Below are 26,912 nucleotides of genomic sequence, written 5' to 3' on the forward strand. Positions count from 1 at the left end.
TATGTATACATATAGCTGATTCACTTTGTTATACAGCAGAAACGAACACAACATTGTAAAGCAATTATACTCCAATAAAGATGTTAAAAAAAAAAAGCCGTGGTTGGGTTTTGGATTCATGAATGCCCTAAATGGTAAGCCATACATGTACTTGTACATATTTTTGTGTTCTAGGGAGATCTTTTTATCAGATTTTAATCCATACCTTTTGTTTGATTTTTTTAAAAGCCCATAATTCAAAGAGATTTAAAGCACTTACTTATAGGGTATATATTACAAGTTGGTATTGCCATCCATTAAATTCTCTGATTTGTGCCTTAGTCCATTACTTAATTGAAGATGTGATGTGACCTTAAAGTAAGAATATTAATTTCCACAGAGGACTCATGACAACCAACCTCATTATTTCAAGTTATATCTCAATATTTATCATTGAATGCTACAAAGTTTAAATATCAATCTGAAAATGTCATATAATTGTACTTGTTTACTTGCTGTGTGTAACAAAAATTTGGTCTTTGAGCCACACATTCAATATTCATATTTTAAAAATTAATGAGATAAGACCCATATGGCAGCTTAAGTTAAAAAAATATAATGCATATATAGCAATTAGCAGAGTGTCTGGCATTTTAGATGTATTCAGTTAGTGGAAATGATAATTATTACTAAATTACAAGAGTTCTCATTTATTGAGTGCTTATTTTGTGCCATCCTCTGTGCTAGTTGCTTTATGTATTACCTCCTTTAACTTCTGTTTGCAACAATCTTATAAAAAAAAGGAATTATTTCATAGCGGAGATTTTCAGGGATTTAGTTACTGATTAGAAGATGTAGCTAATGAGTGACACAGCCAGGATTCTCATCTGGGAAGAGCCATACTCCATAACTGCTACACTATACCAAATTTTCATATACCATCTGATTCCAAATAGTGTTTGCTGTCATGTTCAGTAATTAAAAGGGCACAGCACATCAGAAGATATGGTATTCAGGAACACTTGGAGATTGAACAGTCAAAAAAAAACCCAAAACAGTATTATAGAGGTCAGGGGCATTTATTTTGTTACCCAGGGGGGAAATAGAACAGCATGAGGCAGAAATGAAATGGCCAGTTGCTGGGAAACCAGAATAAATTATGTGAAAGTTTTCTATTATTAATGCTTCAGATTTATATTGCACAATAAGGGTATATTTTAATGGTGAGAGTGCTATATAAAGGGATGAAAAAGAACTTGCAGTAGTATATTTATTATATTGGAATTCATAACTTTCATCTGCCCAAACAATGATCAATAGACAATAGTATGTGCTGTGGTATACAGTCACATAAACTGCTGAGTGTTATCACACTAATTACAGAAGCCCATTTTTCATGTATAATAGTTATTCAGGCTAAAATATTCTTCTAGATTTTATTTAATAGTCTGTTTACTAGATCTGGAAGTGCTAACAGGAGAGGGAAACAAGCATTTCTTTTCCCTGGAAATGCAGACCACTGGAACGTATTAAAGACAGACAAAAATAAAAGGATTCACTCCAAGAGAAATTTTTTGAGGACAGGAGTTTTGTCTTGTTTATCATATTTCTCTCACTCAGCAGAGTGCCTGGAAGAGTAGCTTCTCAGTAAATCTTTGTTGGTTGTATGAACATGTTCCAAATTACACCATTCAATAATTGTTTATTGTGAATTTCCTGTGTATCCACATTATTTAATAGTGACAAAGAGATAAAACTACAGGACTAATCTTCAGGATGCTTGAAGTCTGGTGGCAAAAGATAAGCAAAGATGGCTAGATTCATTTGGAGAAACATAAGCTTGAATTCATATTCTATGGAATATCACAAGATTATTGTAGTTTTATTCCAGTAAATGACTGTTAAATGGAAGTATTTATGATGGCTTTTCCTTTTGAACTTTTGCTTTCAGGAAGCTTTGGAATGATCTGGTACATGTTTTGGCTTTTGGTGTCTTATGAGAGTCCTGCAAAGCATCCTACTATTACAGATGAAGAACGTAGGTACATAGAAGAAAGCATTGGAGAGAGTGCAAATCTTTTAGGTGCAATGGAAGTAAGAACTTTATTATGGTGTATATTCCTATTCTTGTTCTCCATCTCACCTCCCTTCGACCAACAAGATTATTTTATGAGTCCCTATTCAACAAAACTAATTTGGTATCAATCATGATTGTTTTCTTTACTCCATGCATATTCCCTGATTTAGAAATTATTGCTACTTCCTCCATCTATGATTTATTTTCTTTTCCTTATCTTTTCTTATGCATCTTCAAATTTCAACTGAATTATAGCTATGATTGTAAACCTCAGCAAGTTTTTAAAAACAGGTCAACATAGCTCATAATTGAAACAAATTCAACCAATATTTGTTAAATTTAGATTATAGGAAATGTCAAATCACCTAACACAGTCATGAAAAGGGCTAGTTTTGTTCATTGAATATTCTAAATCTAAGTTTTATACATGTGTATTTCTATGTGATTTAGTAAGCATTAGTAAGCATTAGCATGCTAACCATAGGTAGCTAACCTGAAAAGTATTCTTAATATAATATAACCTTTTTATTGATAAAATGTTACCAAGTTTTTAGGACTACTATATGGAGATCAAGTATTATAAAGATAATGTTGTGAAGCCTTTTTCTGATTATGATTTAGCTTCTTGGGCAGGATTTGCTGATGTAGAGAGAAATGCAGTTGTATATCAATAAGTAAATATTTTAGCACACATATTAATACATCATAAATAGTAATTCATGAATAGCCATCTGATGCTACAAAAAAGAAAAGAAAAGAAAACTGTTAAGCAAAAGTAATGTATTTACACAGGTTCAGTAATTCAGCATCTAATCAGTAGCTCAATTTCTTTATGCTAAGAGTTGGAAGTTACTCTGGCTGAGGAAGTTACATTGGCTGAGGAACCAATGCCCCTCATGCATTATGCTTCTCCTCTTTCTTTTAAAGGCTTCTCTCCAATTTCAACTCTATTTTATTTCAGCTCTGATTCTCTACTTCATTTATTAGGGAAGGCCTGTCTTTGACATCTCATCCTAGGTAAAAAAAAAGGTCTGTCACCCATTGTTGCTGAGGGTATCTTGGCCTTTAATGAATAAGAAAAATGCCATATTGGATATCATTCAGAAGTCAAACCAGTACTTAAAAAAGAATCTTACATTATAATTGTTCCATTAGCTAAATAGAGTGGCATTAGAACGTGCCCCTCCTGTTTCTTTCTGTAAAGAGACTGGTCATTTCTTTCTAATGGTAGCTACTCAAGAAGCAAGTGGTGATGTGCGGGGGGGTGTGGATGTTGGCAGTAAGCTCTGGTGCCCACCAGCTCCAGTTGCTCTGAATGGAATCTAAACATAGACTAATCTATGGTGAGTTCAGTGCTTTGCTTCAATTTCTAGTCAAAAATAGTCTGATTGGCCCATATCTTTAGTGATCAAATATACTTCTTTTATTTACCAGTTCTCGAGAGGTTGTGTGTCCAGGTCAGGCATAAATTTTTTAAAACAATAAGAAATTTAGTCTAATTGAAAACCAATTTCTGGAAATGAGCCAAAAAGGAATAATTGGTAGATTGATAAAACAGTATAGATAAGCTCAAACTCCCCATTTTCTAGACCTTACTGTGTTTCTAGACACAATATTTTACTTCTTACTGATGTTTTTTACTTTCCTGAAGTAAATTTAAAAATGAGATCAAGTGGGAATAGGACTTGTACTTTAGTTATTTTGAGCTTTTTGTGATCAATTTCAATAACAATTGAAAGAATAAGTAACAGGAACATCCATATATCCACTGTATAGAAACAAGTTTTTAACATCTTGCCTTATTTATTTCACTTTTCTTTTTGCTGAACGATTTTAAAGTAAATGAGGTATCATAACTCTTTACCCAAAACTACATACATCTCTAGAAAAATAAGAATATTCTCCTTCACAGACTAAGTACTATCATCATACCTAACACAACTGAAAATAATTCTCTAACATTATCTAATAACTAGATCATTTTCAAGTTCTGATACCCGATTCAAATCCTAATACCTAGTCAATATTCATGTCTTTTGTAGCCATTTGTTTTGAGTCTAGATCCAATTAAGGATCACATATTGCAGTTGACTCTAATGTCTTTTAAATCTCTATTTTTTTCTTTACAAGATAATTAAATATAAATACATACAGAAAAGTGCACAAATCGTAAGCAAATAGCTTGCTAATTTTTTATAAACTAAACACACCTGTGAAGCAAACAGCAGTTCAGTAAATAGAATGTTATCAGAATACCATAAGCCCTCCTACAGCTACCAACAATTTTTTAAGATATATGGTTAGACACTTTTCTCTTATATTTGTTGAAATGTTTTGCAGCCTGAAGAAAAAGTACTTAATAGAGATGATCCTGGTATGAATTAAAAACAGCACCTTCTCAGCAGGAAAAAAATATTTTCTTATAATGTTCTGAAGTTATTACTTATTCAACTATAATGCTATAATAGACATTCCTGCATTTGGCCATCTTTCAAATAAGTAGATTCATCTAGCACCACTTTTCCAGAACACATCAGAAAAAATTCTTTTAACTCTGCACTTTTTGAATCTATCTATGATGGTGTCACTAGAACTTTTATCTAAAGCCACAATACTCACTGTTTATTATTAGGACAGGTTTTTGTGTTTTGATTTGTTCCTTGTGAGCACCACAATATATCTTCCTACTATATTGCTTTAAAGTGATCTGTAAGAAGGTTCATTAGATTCACAATTAATACTAGCAATTATAAGGTTCTACATCCAGGAATAATTACTAAATCTGTGTAAAATATGTATGCCACCTCTTTTACTAATTTTGTCAGGTTAATAATCGAAAGCTAGCATTAAACACAGTTAGAGTAGGCTATTGTTTCTTCACCAAACAGTATTTCAGTGCTCAAAATAAAGAATTGAGAAAGTGTTTGGAACTGTGAGAGATATGTTAAGGTCTAAAAATATTAGTCTTGGGGAAAGATACTTGTTTTATATTTGGGCATACACAGGATCTTTAAGTATACTAGGTATAATTTTTTGAGTGTCATAAGCAAAGCCAATCATATTTAAGTTAATTTTGAATGTCTTGAATATCATAAATAACTAGTTATGATGTATCCATGGTGTACTGGGTGGCCACATGCTTTAACCCAGATGTATACCATGTGAATTTTACCGAATCTTGCACTCCAGTGTCACAGAGTTTATACTGATATGCACTGGCTATCAAGAGAATTTGTAGTTAGGTAGTGTTATCATTGACTTTTGATAGGGCCTAGGATATTGCACTCTTAATTCTTCTTATTTTTCTCCTCCTAACTATTGATACATTGAATTTTCAACATTTTAAATAAAATATGTCAGATACCAACAAGGTCACTGATTTGGCAGTGAGTTTTAGCTGAGACCTGATCTATCACTGCCAAAACAAAACAAAGATCTTGGAAACTAGGATCTCTGCTTTTGGAATTACTTTTCTATAAATATAGAATCTTGTATATTTCTAAAACTAAATCAATTTAATCAGAAGGAGAGACTGATATCCTTTTCTCTTCTTTCAACAATTATTCATGCAGCTAAGGTTGACTGGACTGTTGCAATTAATGATTCACTACCTCCTGCCTACCTCCTACTCATGCCCCAACGTACATATCCTAAAAATGCGAAGTATCTATTATTCCCATTTAAGTTAGAAAATATTTATAATGGTCAGAATGGCTCTCTTTTTGGGATTTCAGAAATTCAGGACTCCATGGAGGAAATTTTTTACATCTATGCCAGTCTATGCAATAATTGTTGCAAACTTCTGCAGAAGCTGGACTTTTTATTTATTGCTTATTAGTCAGCCAGCATATTTTGAGGAAGTCTTTGGATTTGAAATCAGCAAGGTATGTAAAAATTATCCTTCTTTAACTAGAGCATTATTTTTTTACTTAAGTGACCATTAAGTTCCTTTGCCAAGATTTTATCTTCTAAATTTCATGAGTTATTCATTTATTTATTCAACAAATAACTTCTAATAAACAAAGACTAAGTAAGGTGTTTGAGTGCCTACTACAATCAAGTGCCTGATAGAAATGGCTCTTTGTTGCTGGGAGCACAGACAAAACAGACCTATTCTCTGCCCTCAGAGAGCTTACATCCTGGTTGAGGTGGGTAGCAATATAGCCTTTTCCCTGTAAATAAACATAATTCCCTTTAAGTTTCAGGTCAAAGACAATACAACAGTGACCAAAAATTCTTTTATTACAATAGAATTGTATTTATATAATTATCAATCTAACTCTTCTTCAGTGCTCTCAGAAATCTGTCTGGCTAAAAGATTTGAGGATAGCAAAAATATCTGAAAACATTCTTATATGTTATTTATCCAGTTTAATCATTTAGCAAGCATTTGTGGAACATGATATGTGAAGATTTATGTGTTAGATTCAGAAATAAAAATGTGGTTCCTTTCCTCAAGAGTTCACAGCTTGGTGGTGTATACAAAAATAATACATTTCCAATTATAGCACAGCATTCTCAATGCTACAGACATTTATTTGTCGCTATGAAAATATAATCATTTTGAGATTTTTAGAAGGATAAAATGAACATAAAAATACTACTTTACATGAAATTTACAAAGTCCTTTCATAGTCATGAACAACCTTGTTTGGTCTACCAGCTAGATAACTTTCGTCATTTCTATGGAAATGACGGAGAAACAGAGACTAGGGAAGGTATTTAAATTGCCTAAGGCCAAGCTAACAATAAGTGACAGAATCAAGTATAAGCCCATATCCTTTGATTTATGTTTCAATTCCCTTTACTATGCCATTCAAATTCAGGTAAACTGTAATTCATTTAAGCATTTCACAAGTATTTGTTCAATGCCATCTCTGTGCCAAGCCCTTTGCTGAACCCATTTGTCTATACTGGCCATGGACTTGCTATTTCTCTTCATGTCATTACGTAAGTCCAGCTGGGCTCGCTATTGATATTATGTCTCTGCTTGAAAGACTATCTAAGGCCTGGAACTGAAGAAAACCTGAATTTAGGAGTCTCTATTCTAAGAGCTCTTTTGTAATCCCTGTTTCTAAGGAAACTGTTTCCTCCATTCTTGAGAAGAATGACTGCTTTAGACAGGGCTCCTCTCTCTGGAGCTGATCAAACATTGCAGGGTAGCCTTTGGGAGCTCTGAGAGGTGTTATACTTCTCAACAAAGGCTGCTGGAGGTGTGAGTCCATTTTCACAATCTAGGACAAATATGACACTGAGAGGCTATTAATAAAGTCAGGTCTCGTCGGGGAGAGTGAAGGAGCCAATTGATGTTAATGAAACTGTGTGGTCATTCTGGCCTTGTAGCTCCAATTAATTGAAAATGCCTGAGTAAAAGCAACAATCTCTTGCAAAAACTAAATATAATCAGATATGTTGCTCTGATTCACTTACCATATTTTTAACTAAAATTTTGGATAAATTCTACACACACACATTGGCCTGAAGATTTTAATTATACTGGTTAAAAAAAATTACTGACTTAACCTGAAAAATGTGAAAAGGAGGTGATTGAGGAAATAAAGCATGGGCTTTGGAACCAGGCTGACATGGTCCCAAATCCAAGCTCTGCAAGAGACTGTTGATACATAACATAATCTTGGGCCTGCTCTTGAATAATTGTCATCCTCAGTTTTCTTACCTGTAAATAATGGTATTAAGACCATCTTTCAGAAGTGCAACAAAATTTAAGTGAACTAAAATATTTACATGGAGAATGGTTCTAACCAACCTTAGTTAAATTGAGTATCCTGTAGACAAAACCACAAGTGCAATGGCTTTTTCATACACACACACACACAGAGTCTCAGCCTGTACTCATATATAAAACTTCTCAACCCCCTGAGAATGGCATAACCCTCCTCTAAGTCACAGTTTCTTTGTCAATGCACTGAGAATAATAATATTAAAAATTTTCCATCTGGAGTGAAAGAGAGAATTAAAGTGCTTGGATATTTAAGGTATTTTAGAGTCTTTTACTACCTTAATTACTAACCATACCAAGTCAATGGTCGTGACACCACAGTATACAGCATTATAAAATAGAATCTTTTCTCAAACCTTCAGTAATCTAGTTCGGAAGGACATGTTTATACAAATAATAAACATTTATCTAGTACTTAACATTTTCCAGGAATTGCGCTTCAAAGTATACTTAGTAAAAATCTTCCTTGTATCTTTATACATACAAAATGTACTAAGTCCATATATGTGGTAATATACAATTAACATGTATTTTGTTCATAATTTCTGCCCCCGTGATGTCCAGAGGACAATGTCTTACATATAATTATTGATCAGAACGTGTGTTTAATTGATGCTGGCAGGTTAGGCTTTAGATTGGGCCATTTAGTATGAAATTAGTACAGAAACTATATACCGATCTATGACAATGTGACCAAGTATTGGTATTTGACAAGGAAATGCCTAAAACTGAGAATTGATTTGCATTTTTCTGGGCTCTTAATCTTTAGAAACTAAATATAAAACTCATAAGAGATATATATTTAAAATGGAATTAGGGTTTTAGCCTTATTATAAATTAAAATGAATTTTAAAATAGTCTCTTCAAGGTTTGTCTAATGTATTTCTCTTCTCTCTGACTCTGTCTCTGTCTCTCTTTCTCTCCCGCTCTCATGCTAATGATGAGATTTTGCAAACATATTTAAGACTATAAAAAGGATACATAAATGTGAATCACTCTGTGATAAAATTCAGGATAGTTTACTCATAAACTCAAAATTTACTGACTCAGAAAAAAAGTATTATCTTCTAGAAGATAAAAAAGGATCAAAGTAAATTTGCTTAGCTTTTCTCATTTATTCTGTGGAAGTTATTGCTTATTCTGGGACTAAGTAAGTAAGTGGTCATTTAGAGACAGTATTTTTTTTCTTCCTTGTCCATAAAGAGCTTATGAGACTATTAAATTGCCCATATTACTTATGGTCACGTATATTTCTCCCCTTTCTGTTTTTCATCAGGTTGGCATGCTATCTGCTGTTCCACACTTAGTAATGACAATTATTGTGCCTATTGGAGGGCAGATTGCAGATTTTCTAAGAAGCAAGCAAATTCTTTCAACTACTACAGTAAGAAAGATCATGAATTGTGGTGGTAAGTACATAAATGATGTTATGAACTTGTGTTTATTTCATGAAGTTCCAACTGACGTGAGTGAGTCAACTTTTTCCATGCGTATCAAATATGCTGTTAAATTTGCACCCTCGCTGTTCATTCATAATCATTCTCCCATCTTCAAATTTTCATAACTCCTAGTTTTACATAATTGCATGACTAACTTTACTTTTCCCACCATTGAAACTTAAGGTTGTTTTTGATGTTTTTATTAAAACACAAAGAAGGCTTCAGTAACCTCTGTGCATAAATTATTACTGTTATTATTATTTTTTAAGATAGACTCCCTGAAGTGGTTTGCTAGGTCAAGTATTGATGTGTGATCATTTTTTACAGTTTTGACTCATCAGAAGAATTTACATAAATTTCTGAAATATTTTCATGTGTCTGTTTCTGAAGGTTTTGGCATGGAAGCAACGCTGCTTCTGGTTGTTGGTTATTCTCATACTAGAGGGGTAGCAATCTCATTCTTGGTACTTGCAGTGGGATTCAGTGGATTTGCTATCTCTGGTAAGATACTTTTAAAAAAAATATGTACTTGTAACACTTTGATTTTTGTTAGTGATAAAAAGTCTATACATTCTACTTTCCCCTTTAACATTTTGAGTGAGAAGGTTTACTCAACATATTTCCACTAGAAAATAAAAATAATAAAACATTTAGAAATTATTATTTGGATATGTTACGACACACTACTCACTTTTCCCCTGCTTACCCTTACTCTTTTTTTTAAGTGAATATCTCCTCCTCTCTGTGGAGTGACTATCACATATTAAGTATTGGATAACAAATCATACCTCCTTTCATTCTCATTATATCCCTGAGCTAAATTATCAAAAAGTAGTTATTAAGCACATGCTACGAACCTGGTATCTTTTTTTTTTTTTTTTTTTTTTTGCGGTACGCGGGCCTCTCACTGCTGTGGCCTCTCCCGTTGCGGAGCACAGGCTCCGGACGCACAGGCTCAGCGGCCATGGCTCACGGGCCCAGCCGCTCCGTGGCATGTGGGATCTTCCCGGACCGGGGCACGAACCCGTGTCCCCCGAATCGGCAGGCGGACTCTCAACCACTGCGCCACCAGGGAAGCCCGCTGGTATCTTTTAAGGAGGGTGGTGAATGTGGTAGAGGATACTCTATAGTCACCCACTTCTTAGAAGTTTGGAATTCTCTGAGCCACATCTTCTGTGTGTATTTCAGGTTTCAACGTTAACCACTTGGATATTGCTCCAAGATATGCCAGTATCTTAATGGGCATTTCAAATGGTGTTGGTACATTGTCAGGAATGGTTTGCCCTATTATTGTTGGTGCAATGACAAAGAATAAGGTAAGATAGAGCAAAAGAGATGTTCACTTGTAGAATATCTCTCTCATGGTTGGGGAAAAGCATTAAAATATTCTCTTTGGCATTCTCTTTGTGACCCAGTCACCACACCTCTGAGTAGGGGAGATAACTGAGGTTCAGAAGAGAATTTATCTCTAAGAGCTCTGAGGGAACCCTCTTCCTCAACCAATAAATGTATGCTTTTCAACACCTTTTAATATTTCTGATATCCCTGGTGAGGCAAAACAACAACAACCTAGCTCATTATTAAAAACAAGTGGAAGTCTTCTGAGCTTTATTTGTAAACATCAATTCAGACTTCTCTGCAGTAATTGATGGAAGAATATTGTTATCAGCTATTTGTCTTTATAGGTAGAGCTTCTAAATTATGGTTTACCAAAAGGAAATAAAAGAAGTGGGAGAAAAAATATGTAACTCAATGGAAATTAAAAGATAGGTTATGAATATTTTAAAAATTAGCAGACCTTAGATATATTTGGAGTTCTATTTCAGAACTTTAGATTAAAAATTTTTTTAATTTTTTGAATGAAAGTCATAGTATTATAGAGCATTTCTATCACATTATTTGCATTGTGTGATCAGAACAGGTGTTTCGCCTGAAGATAGCATTTTATGAAAAGCTTGATGGTGGAACATTCAGAGATGTTAGGCTTTTCAAACATGGGGAGTTTGTTCTCACACTGCCACTTTTTGTCACTGCAGTCACGTGAAGAGTGGCAGTATGTCTTCCTGATCGCTGCCCTAGTCCACTATGGTGGAGTTATATTTTATGCAATATTCGCCTCAGGGGAGAAGCAACCCTGGGCAGACCCTGAGGAAACAAGTGAAGAAAAATGTGGATTTATCCATGAAGATGAGCTTGATGAAGAAACAGGGGACATTACTCAAAATTATATAAATTATGGTACCACCAAGTCTTACGGTGCCACAACACAAGCCAACGGAGGTTGGCCTAATGATTGGGAAAAGAAAGAGGAATTTGTACAAGAAGACGTACAAGACTCATACACTTACAAGGACCGAGGTGATTATTCATAACAAAGCTAATTGCTGGATTTATTTTTAGTGTTTGTGATTAAATTAATTGTGATTGCACAAAATTTTTTTTAAAAATGTGGTGTAAACATGTAAACATATCAGCCAGGCAAGTCTTGCTGTAAAAATGAAATCAAAACAAACTCATGAAGTTACCACCAAGTGCAATCTATAGAAGTTGTGAAATTCCATCATTTCCATTCAAGTCATCCATTCTTGCATTTGTGATTTAAAGGTTGACTGGTCAAAACTGTAGAAGCAAGTAGTTAATCATTGGATTCATATGAGCGAAAACTCATCACCATTTAATAAAGCACAACTAAAACAGTTGGCACATCCCATCCTACAAAGGTTAGGAAGCCAAAGCTACTTGATCATGCAAAATGCACTTATGTATTTGTTACACTGTAGGGCAAGATATCGTGCAGAAATCCTGCTAAAAAAAAGTGAAATTGTCATGTTGGCTGCATTAGATGTTGGCGACATTTACTGACTTAAATCATGGAGTTGAGATATCTGTCATGCAGAGAAGAATGTTGTGGGCTAGCAACTAGCAAGGTGTACTAAATAATTATTGTTATTACATAATGTAGAATATTTTGTTGATTCTCAAGAGGAATATCTTGCAGTGTTTTATATGAAATGCTTTGGCACAAACATTTATATCTGTGAAAAGGAACTTGTAAAGTGAGGGGTATGCTTCATGTTCTTCCATTCATTTACCTAACAGTATAAAACACTTCACACTTCAATAAAATCTGACTTTTCATGTAGCATATCACTTTTTTGCAAAAAATATTAAAAATAAATAAACTCCAATGTATTTTTTATTACAACTTTGTACTGGTTGTAACTGGCATTAGAAAAAAAAAGATACATACACCATAAAAAATCTAATAAGACATTTACTATGGAGATATAGCCCTTAAAATGCAATATTAACAACAAAAGAAATAGAAATGATATAGATATCCTTCTTCCTTAGTAATTAAATATAGATAAAACGTGTGCCACAGAGCTATATATAATATGAAAAGATAAACTTAATAGAGATATTGTAAGTAGACAATTTTATTACTTAAATTCCCATTAAAATATTTGTCTTAAATATATAGGACAATAAATTATATGAAAATTATATCTATCTATATATCTGTATATCTTATACATATCCATACACAGATACATAATAAACAATCTTCAGAAAAAACCAAAAATAGCATACACCTAATGTTGGGTTAGGGGACTGCAATTTCTACTTTCATAGAGTCATAGAATTTTAGATGGGGCAGAGGCATTTTGCTTGTCATTTCTTAATATAACTCAACAGGAATTGTAACATTTGTGTACCGAGCAATAAGTGCAATGAATAAAATTTCCTGTCTGTATATTATCTTCATTTTGCTTGTGGTAGCTGTTTGGGTGGTTGGAATGATTTTTTTCCTTTAAAAAGTTAACATCAGACCTCTTTATAATGTTCTAAAATGACAGTGATGCATTTCCCAATTCAACTTAAAATACTATTGGTGTGTTTAATTGTCTATTCTGGATATTTGATCTGTTCATTGTATTGTGCTAGTGACTGGAGGCCCTGCTAATGCAAATATAAAACATAAAGTTTGTTTTAAAAATGCAAACGATTCTTGACCTTAAGATAATAAAAATATCTTTTGCTTTGCGTCTCAAAGTGATGTAATGTGATCATCGCTTCTGTTGTGTTGAATGAAAAGATGTGGACTATCATTTTGCTGCAGCAAAAAAAAAAGTATTAATAAAATGTTCTATTTATCCTTTTGCAAAAAAACAGTACATTAATTTGGGTTTATTTTATGTTGTTGTAGCTTGGCTTTGTATAGTTTAGCTTGTGTACGTCCCAACAAAATCAAATGCAGGCTCAAGAACATCAGCCTTTTTAGCCACTTGAGGTTTAATGGAAGAACATGGCATTCTTTAGATTGTGTGGGATGTGGTTCCACAAAGACAGTTTTACTTCAAGAAATAGGAGGTCTCAGAGTCAAACTCTTATCTTTCAATGCCTGTCTTCTCACAACTTGTGCTAAGCTTTAAAAAAATTAGGAAAAAACTCAACACTTGTCAGGTCAATGATACTACCCAATTTTATTTATTTATTTATGGCTGTGTTGGGTCTTCATTCCTGTGCGAGGGCTTTCTCTAGTTGCGGCAAGCGGAGGCCACTCTTCATCGCGGTGCGCGGGCCTCTCACCATCGTGGTCTCTCTTGTTGCGGAGCACAGGCTCCAGACGCGCAGGCTCAGTAATTGTGGCTCACAGGCCTAGATGCTCCGCGGCATGTGGGATCTTCCCAGACCAGGGCTCAAACCCATATCCTCTGCATTGGCAGGTAGATTCTCAACCACTGCGCCACCAGGGAAGCCCCAATACTGCCTAATTTTGACTGTACATATACCTTGTGCGGGAACTGCCCTAACCATTTTGTGTGGAGTATCTTATGGAACACCACAAGGACCCTCCAAAGTAGGTACTCTTTTTGTTCCCAGATTACAAATGAAGGAATTGAAGCTCACAAAGTTTCAATAATTTTCCCAAGGTAAAATTGAGTCATGATATTTTAGTATAACGTGTCAGCCAAACCAGCAAATAGTGAGCAAGATTTCTCAGGGAAGCCAATGGAATGTCTATGTCACTGGAAAGGTGATCATTTGCCCTGATATCCAATTTTACAGATGTGTAGAAAGGGAAGACCATCATTATATAACATTGGTAACTGAGATTCATAGAACTTATTACTTAACGGGACTCACAGGATGATTTAGTTGACACTCCTTATTTAACAAATGAGAACACTGAAGGTCAATAAGGGAAACTGACTTGATCAAGAGGACACAGAGGATATTATGGATTTGGAAAGAAGTTGTTATAATTAGCTGTGTTTTTGCTTTTACTTTGAGTTTTTTAAACTGGTTTTTACTTAAGGAATTAAATAAGAATATTTATTGGTTCAACCACTACCCCATATCCACCACTCACATAACCTCAGAGTGGGAGGTGAGGGAATATATTTTCTCTTCCCGTAATCCTCTGCATAAAGAAACAACAGCCAGAGGCCTAGCCTAATTTTTAAGGAGGCCCACAAGCCATCTCTGCATAACTTGAGGGCAGGAATGAAAATGTCTTAATCTAACACTCTGGAATTTTTCCAGTTCCATAATACAAAAGTTTACAGTTCCTTTAAGAAAATTGTTCTAATGATGTCTCTAAATTTTACCACTGGCCACACTCATTTACTCTGATCTCAATCATGCAAAGTCACTTTCCCTTTCATTTTCCCCCTTATCCCAATGCCCACCCCCATCTGTACTGTTGTATGCATCTAGTATTTTGCAATTTACAAAATGCTTTCCCATGCATTCCCTCATTCCATCCACACATCTGCCTTGTAAAATTGAAAGGCCCCATATCAATATTAGTATTTCTATTCTCCAAGTAAGGGAACGGTCTAAGCAGTATAGTTAACTTCCTAGTTTCCACAGGCAGGATTAGAACAAGAATACAGGCTATCTGGCTGCAGCAAGAGAGTAATTTATTTTTTACTTTTAAATCACTTTATTAATCTTCTGATTATAAATGTAGGATGGGGGAGGGGATCTTCATTAAGGAAAGAACAGTATTAAGAACAGTGAAAATAAGGGTAATCAAAAATCTTACTATCCAGAGATAAACACTGTTAAAATTTTTAGGTTATTTTCTATGAAAAATACACAGAAAACTCTCATATACTTTGTGATTTACAAATTTGAAGTCATACTTGATCTACTGTTGCCAACTACTTTTTTCGTTTAACAGTGTGGCATGCATATTTTCCTATTTGATTATTGGAGTTCTATAGTCTAATATATTACATAACATAGGCTATATTTAATCTATTTATGCAATACCTTAGTTATGAACATTTCATTTTTGCACCCTTTTCCCTTTATCTTTCTGCTTGCGTGGTGTTTTGGGGAAATCTGACGTCACATATACATATACCTTTAACTTCTATAACCATAATGGATATTTAAGTTACTATTTGTAGTTTATTGTTCCTGTGTTTGTCTACAGAGAGTACTACTGGCAATTGGCTTTTCTGGGATTCATTTACTAGTTATTCACTCAATAAATGTCTACTAAGCAGCTACACTGTGCAATCAGGGGGGATACACGGGGGAGAAAACAGCCCCTGTTCTCTTGGACCCTAAAGTCCAGTCCCCTTCTTGAGATGTTGGCGACACCCCCAGCTGCCCAGTCAGGCCACACAGATGTGACGGAGAGACGAAGCTCCTGTCTAGACACCAGAAACTTGCTAACTTTCCTGAGAAGGGATTTTTCTTAATCCCCCAAAGACCTAAAGTGGGCTGCATTCAATGTACTCCCTACATCATTTTTTAAAAGTTTCAGGTGAGGAAACTTTTCTCAGCCTCAGAGGTGCCTGTGCTGCAAGGAGCCTAGGCTGTGGGGTTGGGCTGGGGTGGGAATCAGTGTCAACCATCTCCAGTGCCTGACTCTCTGCAGGAGGGGAGAGGGATGGACTGAACTTCTAAGTGCATTTTTTTCTTTTCTAAATTTCTTTCTGTTTGTGCTCCTCCCCTGGGTTTTTAAGGACCTATATATTTTCTCTTTTCATTTTTTTCCCCTTTATCTACATGCTGCCTCCCTAAGTTTTAACCTCAAATAGGGGCTATTGACATTTAATTCTACTCTAGTGATGTAATCAGTGGGTTTTTCTTTTCTTTCCATCTTCATCTCATGCAAGACCTCAAACCTGAATTTTCATTCAGCAGCTGTCAAAAGCACTTTATTTGTGAAGGTTATCGGTCTATGCTATACAGTCCCTTCAAATGCTCAATCTTCTCCAAGCTTTCCCCTGAATGCAGCAGGCACCTGAAAGCTGCATAATCTGGACTCTTATCCTGTCTCTTGTCCAAATTCAGTAGCTTTTATGAAATGAAACCCTTGGCTTTCACCAAGAGCAAACAAATGAAGAAACCCCTCCAGTTTTGTTAAATCACATTTGAGAACATGTTTTATTACTTTACTTAATATGCGTTAGATAAATATCAAAGAGTTTGAGGAATGCTTTTCCTGATGCATTAGAGCACTGTCAACGATTAGATAGGAAAGGACCTGGGATCCACCATGGCTCCTTTGTCTGCTTCTCAAGGAGCTTAGAGACATTCTTTTTGGCTCAATTGCTGCTTTTATCTCCCTTTCTCATTTTCATTTCGTTTTCGTCTTTTACAGTTTGTTGGTTTGTTTAGGTGTTATTTACCTTTGATTTTATTTTGAAGGAGGATGTGAATGAAGGATCAAGTATAAAAATTATGATAATAGGAATTATTTATAGCTTATGAAATGCCAGATACTATTCTCAGGGTTTTATTTGTATTAATTCACATAATGTTCACAATAACACTTGATGGTAGATACTACTATCAACCACATTTATAAATGAGGGAACTTTGGCACAGAGAAGTTAAGTAACTTATCTGAGGTCATACAACTAATGGAGTAAAGTTAGAAAGTGAACACAAGCCATCTGGCTCCAGACCCTGTACTCTTCATCACTACCGTACACTGCCTCTAAATAGGTGTGTGACTTTGGGAAGTTACTTAAGTCTACTGACGCTCAATTGTTTAATTTGTAAAATGACAATCTAACACCTCATTAGTAGCTGGTTTTGTAACTAAATCAAATAACAGAGAACTTGTTAGCACAGCAAGCTGCACGTAGTGTTTAACAAATGTCCTTTCCCTTTCCCCTTCCTCATTACACTAAGTAAACACTAGGCATTAACTCTTCCAGTATAACTTCGTCAGATTCATCAAAATGGACCATTTTGGAAACTATCTTTAGAGAAATTTTTATTTTTACCATAACTAAATTACTCAGATTTGTTCTCTAAATTATTTTTTTTGAATTTGTATGTTATCAGTTATGTGACACAAGTGCAGAACATTAAACACTGTTGGATGCGACTTATGTAAAATATAATATATACTTATACAAATTTAAGAAAGTATATACTGCATAATGAAAGGATAAAAACATAGGTTGGAAGGATACACACAAAAGTATTCATAGCAAAGGACAGCCTCTTCAATAAGTGGTGCTGGGAAAACTGGACAGGTACATGTAAAAGTATGAGATTAGATCACTCCCTAACACCATACACAAAAATAAGCTCAAAATGGATTAAAGACATAAATGTAAGGCCAGAAACTATCAAACTCTTAGAGGAAAACATAGGCAGAACATTCTATGACATAAATCACAGCAAGATCCTTTTTGACCCACCTCCTAGAGAAATGGAAATAAAAACAAAAATAAACAAATGGGACCTAATGAAACTTCAAAGCTTTTGCACAGCAAAGGAAACCATAACAAGACCAAAAGACAACCGTCAGAATGGGAGAAAATATTTGCAAATGAAGCAACTGACAAAGGATTAATCTCCAAAATTTATAAGCAGCTCATGCAGCTCAATAACAAAAAACCAAAAACCCCAATCCAAAAATGGGCAGAAGACCTAAATAGACATTTCTCCAAAGAAGATATACAGACTGCCAACAAACACATGAAAGAATGCTCAACATCATTAATCATTAGAGAAATGCAAATCAAAACTACAATGAGATATCATCTCACACCAGTCAGAATGGTCATCATCAAAAAATCTAGAAACAATAAATGCTGGAAAGGGTGTGGAGGAAAGGGAACCCTCTTGCACTGCTGGTGGGAATGTGAATTGGTACAGCCACTATGGAGAATGGTATGGAGGTTCCTTAAAAAACTACAAATAGAACAACCATATGACCCAGCAATCCCACTACTGGGCATATACCCTGAGAAAACCATAATTCAAAAAGAGTCATGTACCAAAATGTTCATTGCAGCTCTATTTACAATAGCCCGGAGATGGAAACAACCTAAGTGTCCATCATCGGATGAATGGATAAAGAAGATGTGGCACATATATACAATGGAATATTACTCAGCCATAAAAAGAAATGAAATTGAGCTACTTGTAATGAGGTGGATAGACCTAGAGTCTGTCATACAGAGTGAAGTAAGTCAGAAAGAGAAAGACAAATACCATAATGCTAACACATATATATGGAATTTTAGAAAAAAAATGTCATGAAGAACCTAGGGGTAAGATAGGAATAAAGACACAGACCTACTAGAGAATGGACTTGAGGATATGGGGAGGGGGAAGGGTAAGCTGTGACAAAGTGAGAGAGAGGCATGGACATATATACACTACCAAACATAAGGTAGATAGCTAGTGGGAAGCAGCCATATAGCACAAGGAGATCAGCTCGGTGCTTTGTGACCGCCTGGAGGGGTGGGATGGAGCAGGTGGGAGGGAGGGAGATGCAAGAGGAAAGAGATATGGGAACATATGTATATGTATAACTGATTCACTTTGTTATAAAGCAGAAACTAACACACCATTGTAAAGCAATTATACTCCAATAAAGATGTTAAAAAAAAGTATTCATAGCAATTGCATCTGGAAAGGAAGGAAGGGAATGGACCTGGGAAAAGCATAAAATAAATTTCAAAATTGTCATCTTTTAATTTCAAAGAAGATCTGAAGCAAATATGAGAAAATATCAATATTAGTTTATTCTCAGAATTCACATGTGGCTTTTAATTATATTTTTCATGGTACTTTTCTATATTTTAAAGTGGAAAAACAAGCAAACCAGATAAGATATATTTCCCAGAGAACACAAGTCTTATCTCTCTCCAGTTTTTTTTTTTTGTTTTTTTTTTAATCTCTGGGCTGCCAATGGAGATATTGTCATGATCTTCAAGAGCATTTGACAGTTTTCTGAAGCCACAGAACTTAATACAACAGTTTTGGGAGAATGTTTTTATTTTATAAAGTCAAGGTAAAGGTAGAATTATATGTGTTCATGAACAGATTTATGAATCCAAATGAAGATCTTCTGTACAAAGCTAACAAAAGTGTGCATGAGAATAAATGTCACAGATGAAAGCCATCGGTCTTGACAGATCTCATCATAGTCTATTGGACTGCTTCTCAAAGATTAAAAAAAAGGAGTGTTGGTGGGTGGAAGGGCATATCTATCACTATGAATTCATGGTGGTAATTAGTATATTGCCATTAGTCTAAAGGCACATTAGCTTTCAATTCCAGTTGCAATAAGATCACAGATAAAACGAAATTATTGGGGTTCATGCCCTAGACCTGCCACTGCCCCTTTATATAATCCAAGACAAGTCATGTTGGCTCCCTGGGCTTGGGCTTTCCCATCTGGAGAATAAAGGGATTGGTTATCCTGAGTGGTTTTTGAACATCCTCCCAGCTCTGAAGCTCTGAAATTTTCTGACTTTATTCTTGCTGACAAATAGCTGAGTTCCTCAAGTTAACTTGATGAAATATAACTGTTCTCAGAATTCTGCTGAATAGAAGACTAAATATTTTCTGCTTACATTCTTATTGACTTTTTAAAAAAATTAGCCACCCATCTCAATAGCTAACAGGTTGGACACTATTGAAGGCTCCCTTCATCCTAGTGGGCTTCTTACTGAGACGCTCCTTTCATTCTGACTTGAGATTTGGGAATTTCATGAAACCATTTATTAACTAAACACCCTGCAGTGAGTTGAAATACTTGTATGACAAAAATGAGTCAAAGTTTCCATAACAGGTCACACTCAGCTTTTACTGGTGTAATGGAATGTGTTATGGAGTCCTGGCACTGGAAAGGATGGAAATACATGCTCAAACCCCTTCTTTCTATAGACGGGGAAGCTGTAGGTAGAAAAATGAAAAGACAGGCTTAAGTCTACACAACTAGTTAGTGACGGAGGGGTAACTTGGACTTATATCTTGGGATTCAAAACAGTGCTCTTGAGATAAAAACCACTCTTTCATTAAGTTAGTTTTTCAAACAATAAATATTTATTGATAACGTATTATATGGCTGGTCCTAGGAATACAGTGGGGAAAATGACTAAATGGGTCCTGCCTTCATAGAACCCTTAATACAGTGGGGTGACAGATGGTAAAAATAATGAACAAAAAAAATCTATTACAATTGTGATACATGCTATAAAATAGAAGTATAGGTGCTCTGAGGATTTCAAATGGGGACTTGATCTAGTCAATGTGTTGAGGAAAATTTCTTCAGAGATGTGACATACAATGTGAGACCTCAGAAGTGAGAAGGAGTTAGCCTGACAGAGTACTATGTGCAAAGACCCCAATGTGGAAAGATCTTGGCAAATATTTTAGTATTTAGTGTTAGCATTCCCCAAACGTTAATGAGGATATATGGGATTTAACTAATACATAGAAATGCTAATCAGCTAATGCTTAAATCTAGCATGCTAGAACATTTTTTTCAAGAGCTACAATGTTTGCCTATTCATTACCTCATTCAACATCTATTAAGCTATGTGCAAGTATATATTGCACTATGAGGATACAAGAAGGAATTAAACATGGTCTCTGCTCTGAGAAACGCTTCATTTAGAGGAGAAGAATGATACACATAGAAATAGATATAGAATGTCTTCAGAGCAAATGAAAGATAACTTCATGTATATAGAATCTGTCATTTGGGCAGCGAATCCTGCATATCAACAGATTTCACAATTATTCCTTACATAAGTATACCACTTAAAGTTTTCAGGGTACTCTTAAATATGATTTATCACAATTTTCACTTAGACATTTGTTTGTTTATAACTTTATCATATATTTCTCCCACTAAACCATAAACACTATGAAGTATATCTTTTGTTCTCTATACTATATCCAAGGTCTAACATAGATTAAGAACTCAACTAATACTTAATGAATGGAAAAATGCATGGTCATATTTGATATGCACAGAAAATTATACAGGTAGGCAGAAGGATATTATCCTCATTAAATTAATTCTTCTTTCCAGAAAGGAAGACAGAGAAAGAAAGAAGACATAGAACTAGAATTTGAAAGTGAAATAGATATTTGTCTACCTTATAAATGGAGAACAGGCATAGAGGCAGAGGTCCCATCATTAGCAGATCATGCAGGTGCATCTACCATAATGTGTCTGGAGGAGTGAGTGTGGTTGGACTATCAAGTGTGCTTAGGAGCAGATATGAGGCTAGGTAGGACGATTAAGCTAGTTGTGCAGTGCCATAGATGCCAGGCTAAGGTGTTCAGATGTTTTCTTATAGTTGAAGGAATTTTAAGTGGGGACTGAGTGATAAGATCTGTCTGGTAGAATGTTGCACAGGAGTGGGAAGAGACTGGAAGCAGGTTCTGGACAAGAGTGTCAAGGAAGACATGGTGGGGTGGGGGGGGTGGCACACCCTGGGGACCATGGTGTATTTACAGATGTCAAGACAAAAGCTTGGTATATTTATTTCCATATCTACCCACTCACAACTCAAACCCAAGAGCAAGATGTGGATAATGCAAATATATTAACGAATACACAATTCATGCTTTCCGCACCTTGAATAATAATTCCAAGGCAGTGTGATCCACTTGTTCCTGGCTTCTACAACTCTAGACAGATAGAACCATGCACAATATTTATGAGATAATACTTTCTTCATTTTCAAAATTCAGTATGAAACTCGAGGTTTATACACAAGAAGAAGAAAAAGTATCTCAATTTTGACTTTGTTTTCTCTCTCATATCAAGGGACATATTTATTCCAGAAGTATCCCCAGGTTAATCTCTTTCCTCAAAGAAATTGATGCATTCAACCAAGGGAACAATAGCCTTAATGGTAGATTCACATTAAACTTTGGCCATATCCCCATCATTTTTTGTGCTTTATTTCCCCCTTGTATTTCTTCCTTTTTCCTTGACAGAGCATAATTATTCGTGATGTGTCTAGAAACCTATATGAAAACTTAATGTATCACGAGGGCTTTCAAGGTCAAAATCACACCTTTTCATCAGTAACGATGGACATTATGGTTGCCTGTATTGGGATTTATTTTTAAAAAAACATAGAAAGGGCTGGGTGATCCAAAATATCCCCCTCACTAGGTGCTGCCAAGTGCAATGATACGAGCATTGGACTTGCCTCCACTTAACACCTCTAATCATATATAAGCAAACCACTTCATTTCTCTGAGCTCAGTATGCTCATTTGCAAATGGGAATAACAATACATATTTCACCCAACTATGGTAAAAATTGAGTGAGATGATTTGATTTGCATGTTTTGTAAATCTTTATAAGGTGTCAAACAAATACAGTGTTTTCAAGTTCTTCCATTTAGTTGAAGGTAATACTCTCCCAGAGGCTCCCAGTAAAGGTGAAATATAAACTGGATGCCAATGTATTAGGCCACTAATAACTATGAATATTTTATGGTCTATTATATGTTTTCAAAGTTCCTCTAGACATTGTCTCTTATTTGATCCTCACTCCAATGCTCTGAGGCAGAATGGAGAAGGATCATTATTCCCCCTTTTTTTTCCAAATAATAAAAAAAAAAATCAAGACTCAGAGAGAATATTTGATTTGTCCAATGTGGGGTTAAAACCCAGGACTAGTGCTAATTCAGATACACCAGAGTACTCATTCTTAGATCAGAGACCCAAGTGAAATAACTCACAAGAGGGGTGGTGGTTGGGAAGAGCTGCTCTCTAGGAAGGGTAGGTTTGGTAGGGAGACCTCAGGCAAGGGTAGGCAGGAGAAGCCATGTGACTACATGGGAGCCCTGTGTGGGGTGAGGAGAAAGGGAGCACTGAGAAGGAAGGGAATCGGTCTGGTACATCATGCATTCCTCTGCTCACTGACAGCAAGTTACTTTTATTTCCATGTAGCCCTTATTTATCATTGTCTCATTATTTGTGCCTAAATTAGTGTTCCCCAGAGAACTCACTGAAAGTAGGAATCATGTCTTATTTTCTTTTCATATATTCCCATGTTACCAAAAACTATGCCTCCCACCTAATAAATACAGAATTGAGAGGAGGGAAGCTCAGAATACTTCTGTACAAGTTTCTTCAGGCTGTTGTAATGAAGTACCACAAACTGGATGGCTCAGAACAACAGAAGTTTATTGTCTCAGTGTTCTGGAGGTCAGTAGTCTGAAATCAAGGTGTTCCTGAAATCAACAGGCCCATGTTCTTCCTGAAGGCACTATGGAATGATGGCTGTTCCAGGCCTCTCTCCTAGTTTTGGGTATTTCCTTAGCTTATTGGCAGCATAACTCCAATCTTCACATGGCATTCTTCTCCCTGTGTGCATGTGTGTCTCTTCACGTGGAATTCGTTTTCTAAAGGTACTGGTCACATTGGATTGGGGACCCACCCTAACCCAGTATGACCTCATCTTAACTCAACTAGTTACCTCAGCAATGGCTCTATTTCCAAATAAGGTCACATTCTGAGGTACTGGAGGTCAGGAATTCTACATATGAATTCAACCTATCACAACCTCCCTCTGGTCTTAAGAGAGCCTACCAGGCTCTCCATTTTTCAGAGCTTGTTCAGTTAGTGATAACGAAGCAGCTATTTTTTATACTCTCTCTCCATTACTCCTCTTTACTGTGGGTAATAAGACTCTTGCAAAATGTTGCTACACTTGGTTTATTGTGGGCATTGGTTTCCCAGCATTTTCTCTAAGACATGCAGGAATGTGACCATCTCATCTTACCGCTAACATGTCCAGAAATGGGAGAGTGAACACGCATTCTGGACGGCAAGGAAAACATCACAGAGACACTGCACGGCCATTCTGCTGACAAGGATTCCATCTGACAAGACATGTTGTCGATCCCCTCAAGGATCAGATGGTAGAAGTCCTAGATCAAAGGGCAAGAAAGAAAATGAGCGCTGAAGACAAGGGCATGAAACAAGTGTACCTGGGTGTGTGACTGGTTTCCCAATCACTCAAGAGGCTGATTTCTTCCATTTGGCAGTTTGTGTCTTACACTATGCTTAATGTCACTCAGAAAATTCAGCAAAGCCATTCAATATAATGGCAACAGCAGTCACTGCACGAGGTAGAGCATTTATTTCGTGTAAGTATTTCTTTAAGAATCAACAACTGTGTATATCTCAATGTGAGATATGCAGAGTATATGAAACTGAATAGTTGCCTGAAAATCAAATAAAACCTAGAAGTATTCTTCTAGGTCATTCTGCTTCTGGGGTCTAATGAGGTCACATAACAGTTAAACCTGAAGTTCCCTTCTGTCTCAATGTCCAACTTTCTTTTGGGGGAGCTTCCCTTGGGCTGGCATAAGCATCTGAGTGGCTGACGGGGCCTCTGCTGTATTTGGTACCAGGGTGCTGATTCACCCACTGGTCACTGACAGTGCTACTGCTGGAAGTTTCATCAGGGACTCTTCCTGCTACCACCATGCTGACCTGAGGGGGTATGGTTCTCCCAGAGACATAGCTTCTACATATGGCCTGTCTGTGACTAATGAATTACAAAAGGGCAGATAAGATTTGAAAGGGACATTGTTCCTCCCAGTTCAGGTGGACTGATGTCAGGGTATATTGCCTGGCACACAGGATTCTAGCTGGGTTTCAGCTCTCGATGGCTCCCTCAGCCTGGCCCCTTTGTGCAGGCTATGCCTTGCACCAAGTTATGAGATGGTTCTACAAGCTCCTTTTTACCACTCCGATCTTCCCTATAGTCATTCACAGCACACATCAAGACAAACTGAAGATTTTACAAAGAATTATTAAAGAAAGGATCCAGGATTATAGACGAAGTTTTCAATACAGAGATTTTCAACTGATCACTACCGGGATTAGAAACTCAGTAGGTACAAAGCATATTATGCAAAAGAAAGAGGAAGGCTAGTGTGGATATGATGGTAGGGAAAACTCATGCCCAGCCGAAAGGGGGCAGCAACTCCTCAGTTCCAGTAGACTGTGGCCATGTAGGAACAATGCCACTTTTTTTCCAAGAGACTGAAAATCTATGTGACATCTCACAATTTTTTTTTTAATGTTGGCACACATATCGGCAGCTTAACAATCTATGTTACCTTACAAAATTTCTCCAGGACAATTTGGCCCGTAGGTTCCAACTTGGAAATTTCTGGGCTAACAATTTTGGAGGCTTGGAAATTCCTCAGGCATCTCTTAGGATACCCCACACTCATTACAGGCCTGATTTGCTGGCAATATCTAGGGATATCTCCCTGCCTTCCTCTTAGCCTATCTTCCTGTGGCAGAGACCACATTTTTCCTTTACCTGCAACTGTGCTCAAAAACATCTACCCACATCAGAGGCCAGGCTCGAGAGATCAAAGTCCAGAGAGAGAAAGCATTTCCCTCCTTATCTAAGTCTAAAGCCTGAATTCCATTTATCCAACAAATATAGACTACGTGGCCACACATCGATCGGCAGGTATTGTTCCAAAGATATGTATGTATGTCATGGAGTTTATTACATGTCTAGGAGACAGATTTTTCTAGGTAAATAAATTAAAAAGATAATTTCAGAATGGTATGTGTTAGGGCAAAAATTAAACAGGGTAGTGAGTTAGAGAAGAATGGTTGGAAGGTGGATTTCTACTTTAGATCCAGTTGTCAAGAAAGCCTCTGAGGAGGAATCTTAAGGTTTTTAGAAGTAAAGCCTGCGATGGGGATTCCTGAGTGATTTGTTGAAAGTATACTCTGAGGAGAAGGGGAATTAGGGAAAAAAGAGAGTAGGAAAAGAAAGCAAATCAGGGATGTGGTCTCAGCTGTAGGTCCCGTAATCCTGGTCCCACCAGGAGCTCTAGAACATGAACTGCACCACAACTGGTACCATCTTGAATCAAGAGGGCTGATGTCAGTCAGTCATTGACTTCAGTCTGCCCCTTCGTGAGGGGAGCACAACCTCTTAGGCTAGGGGACTGAGGGCAGTTCTTTGTAAAAGGTGTCGGCTGTGAGCTATTAATGAGCAATATACCCAACAGTTGAGAATGGGTGCACTGGCATAGCAATGGGCAAGTGCCAGCCATGTTCACTATGGGGAATAATATTTGCTCTTGGCCCTGGAAGTAAGAAACAGTCAATCATGCAAATATCTGGAGGAAGAGTACTTCAGGCAGAAGAAAGGGCAAGTGCCCTTTTCATCATAGGAATGAGTTTGACCAATGCTTTTGGGGCCCAGTGAAAATGTGGGCCATGGGATGAAATGTAGCTGGAGAAGTAGATGGGGAAACAATACCTGTATGTATTTTCTTGTGCTATGGGAAACTCACTATAAAGTTTTAAGTGAGTAGTGACATGATTTGACTTAAATTTCAGAATAAGATCTGAGGTTCCCTTGTGGAGGATAACTTGTAGG

At 36.2% G+C, this 26,912-nt stretch overlaps 1 protein-coding gene across 1 annotated transcript in view; it reads left to right on the top strand.

Moving 5' to 3' along the window:
- The window catches only part of SLC17A6 (solute carrier family 17 member 6), a gene marked incomplete at both ends in the record, with an annotated part of 36,035 nt that extends 24,428 nt beyond the window's left edge, over positions 1-11,607 (top strand). The window contains 6 exons of the mRNA XM_082844134.1: positions 1,931-2,073; positions 5,791-5,940; positions 9,073-9,205; positions 9,626-9,736; positions 10,424-10,551; positions 11,272-11,607. Coding sequence (XP_082700260.1) covers positions 1,931-2,073; positions 5,791-5,940; positions 9,073-9,205; positions 9,626-9,736; positions 10,424-10,551; positions 11,272-11,607 — 1,001 coding nt within the window. The remainder of the gene's footprint in view (positions 1-1,930; positions 2,074-5,790; positions 5,941-9,072; positions 9,206-9,625; positions 9,737-10,423; positions 10,552-11,271) is intronic.
- Between the last annotated feature and the right edge of the window lie 15,305 nt (positions 11,608-26,912).

The sequence above is a fragment of the Leucopleurus acutus genome (genome assembly GCF_964270905.1).
Source record: "Leucopleurus acutus genome assembly, chromosome: 8".
Taxonomy (NCBI): Eukaryota; Metazoa; Chordata; class Mammalia; order Artiodactyla; family Delphinidae; genus Leucopleurus; species Leucopleurus acutus.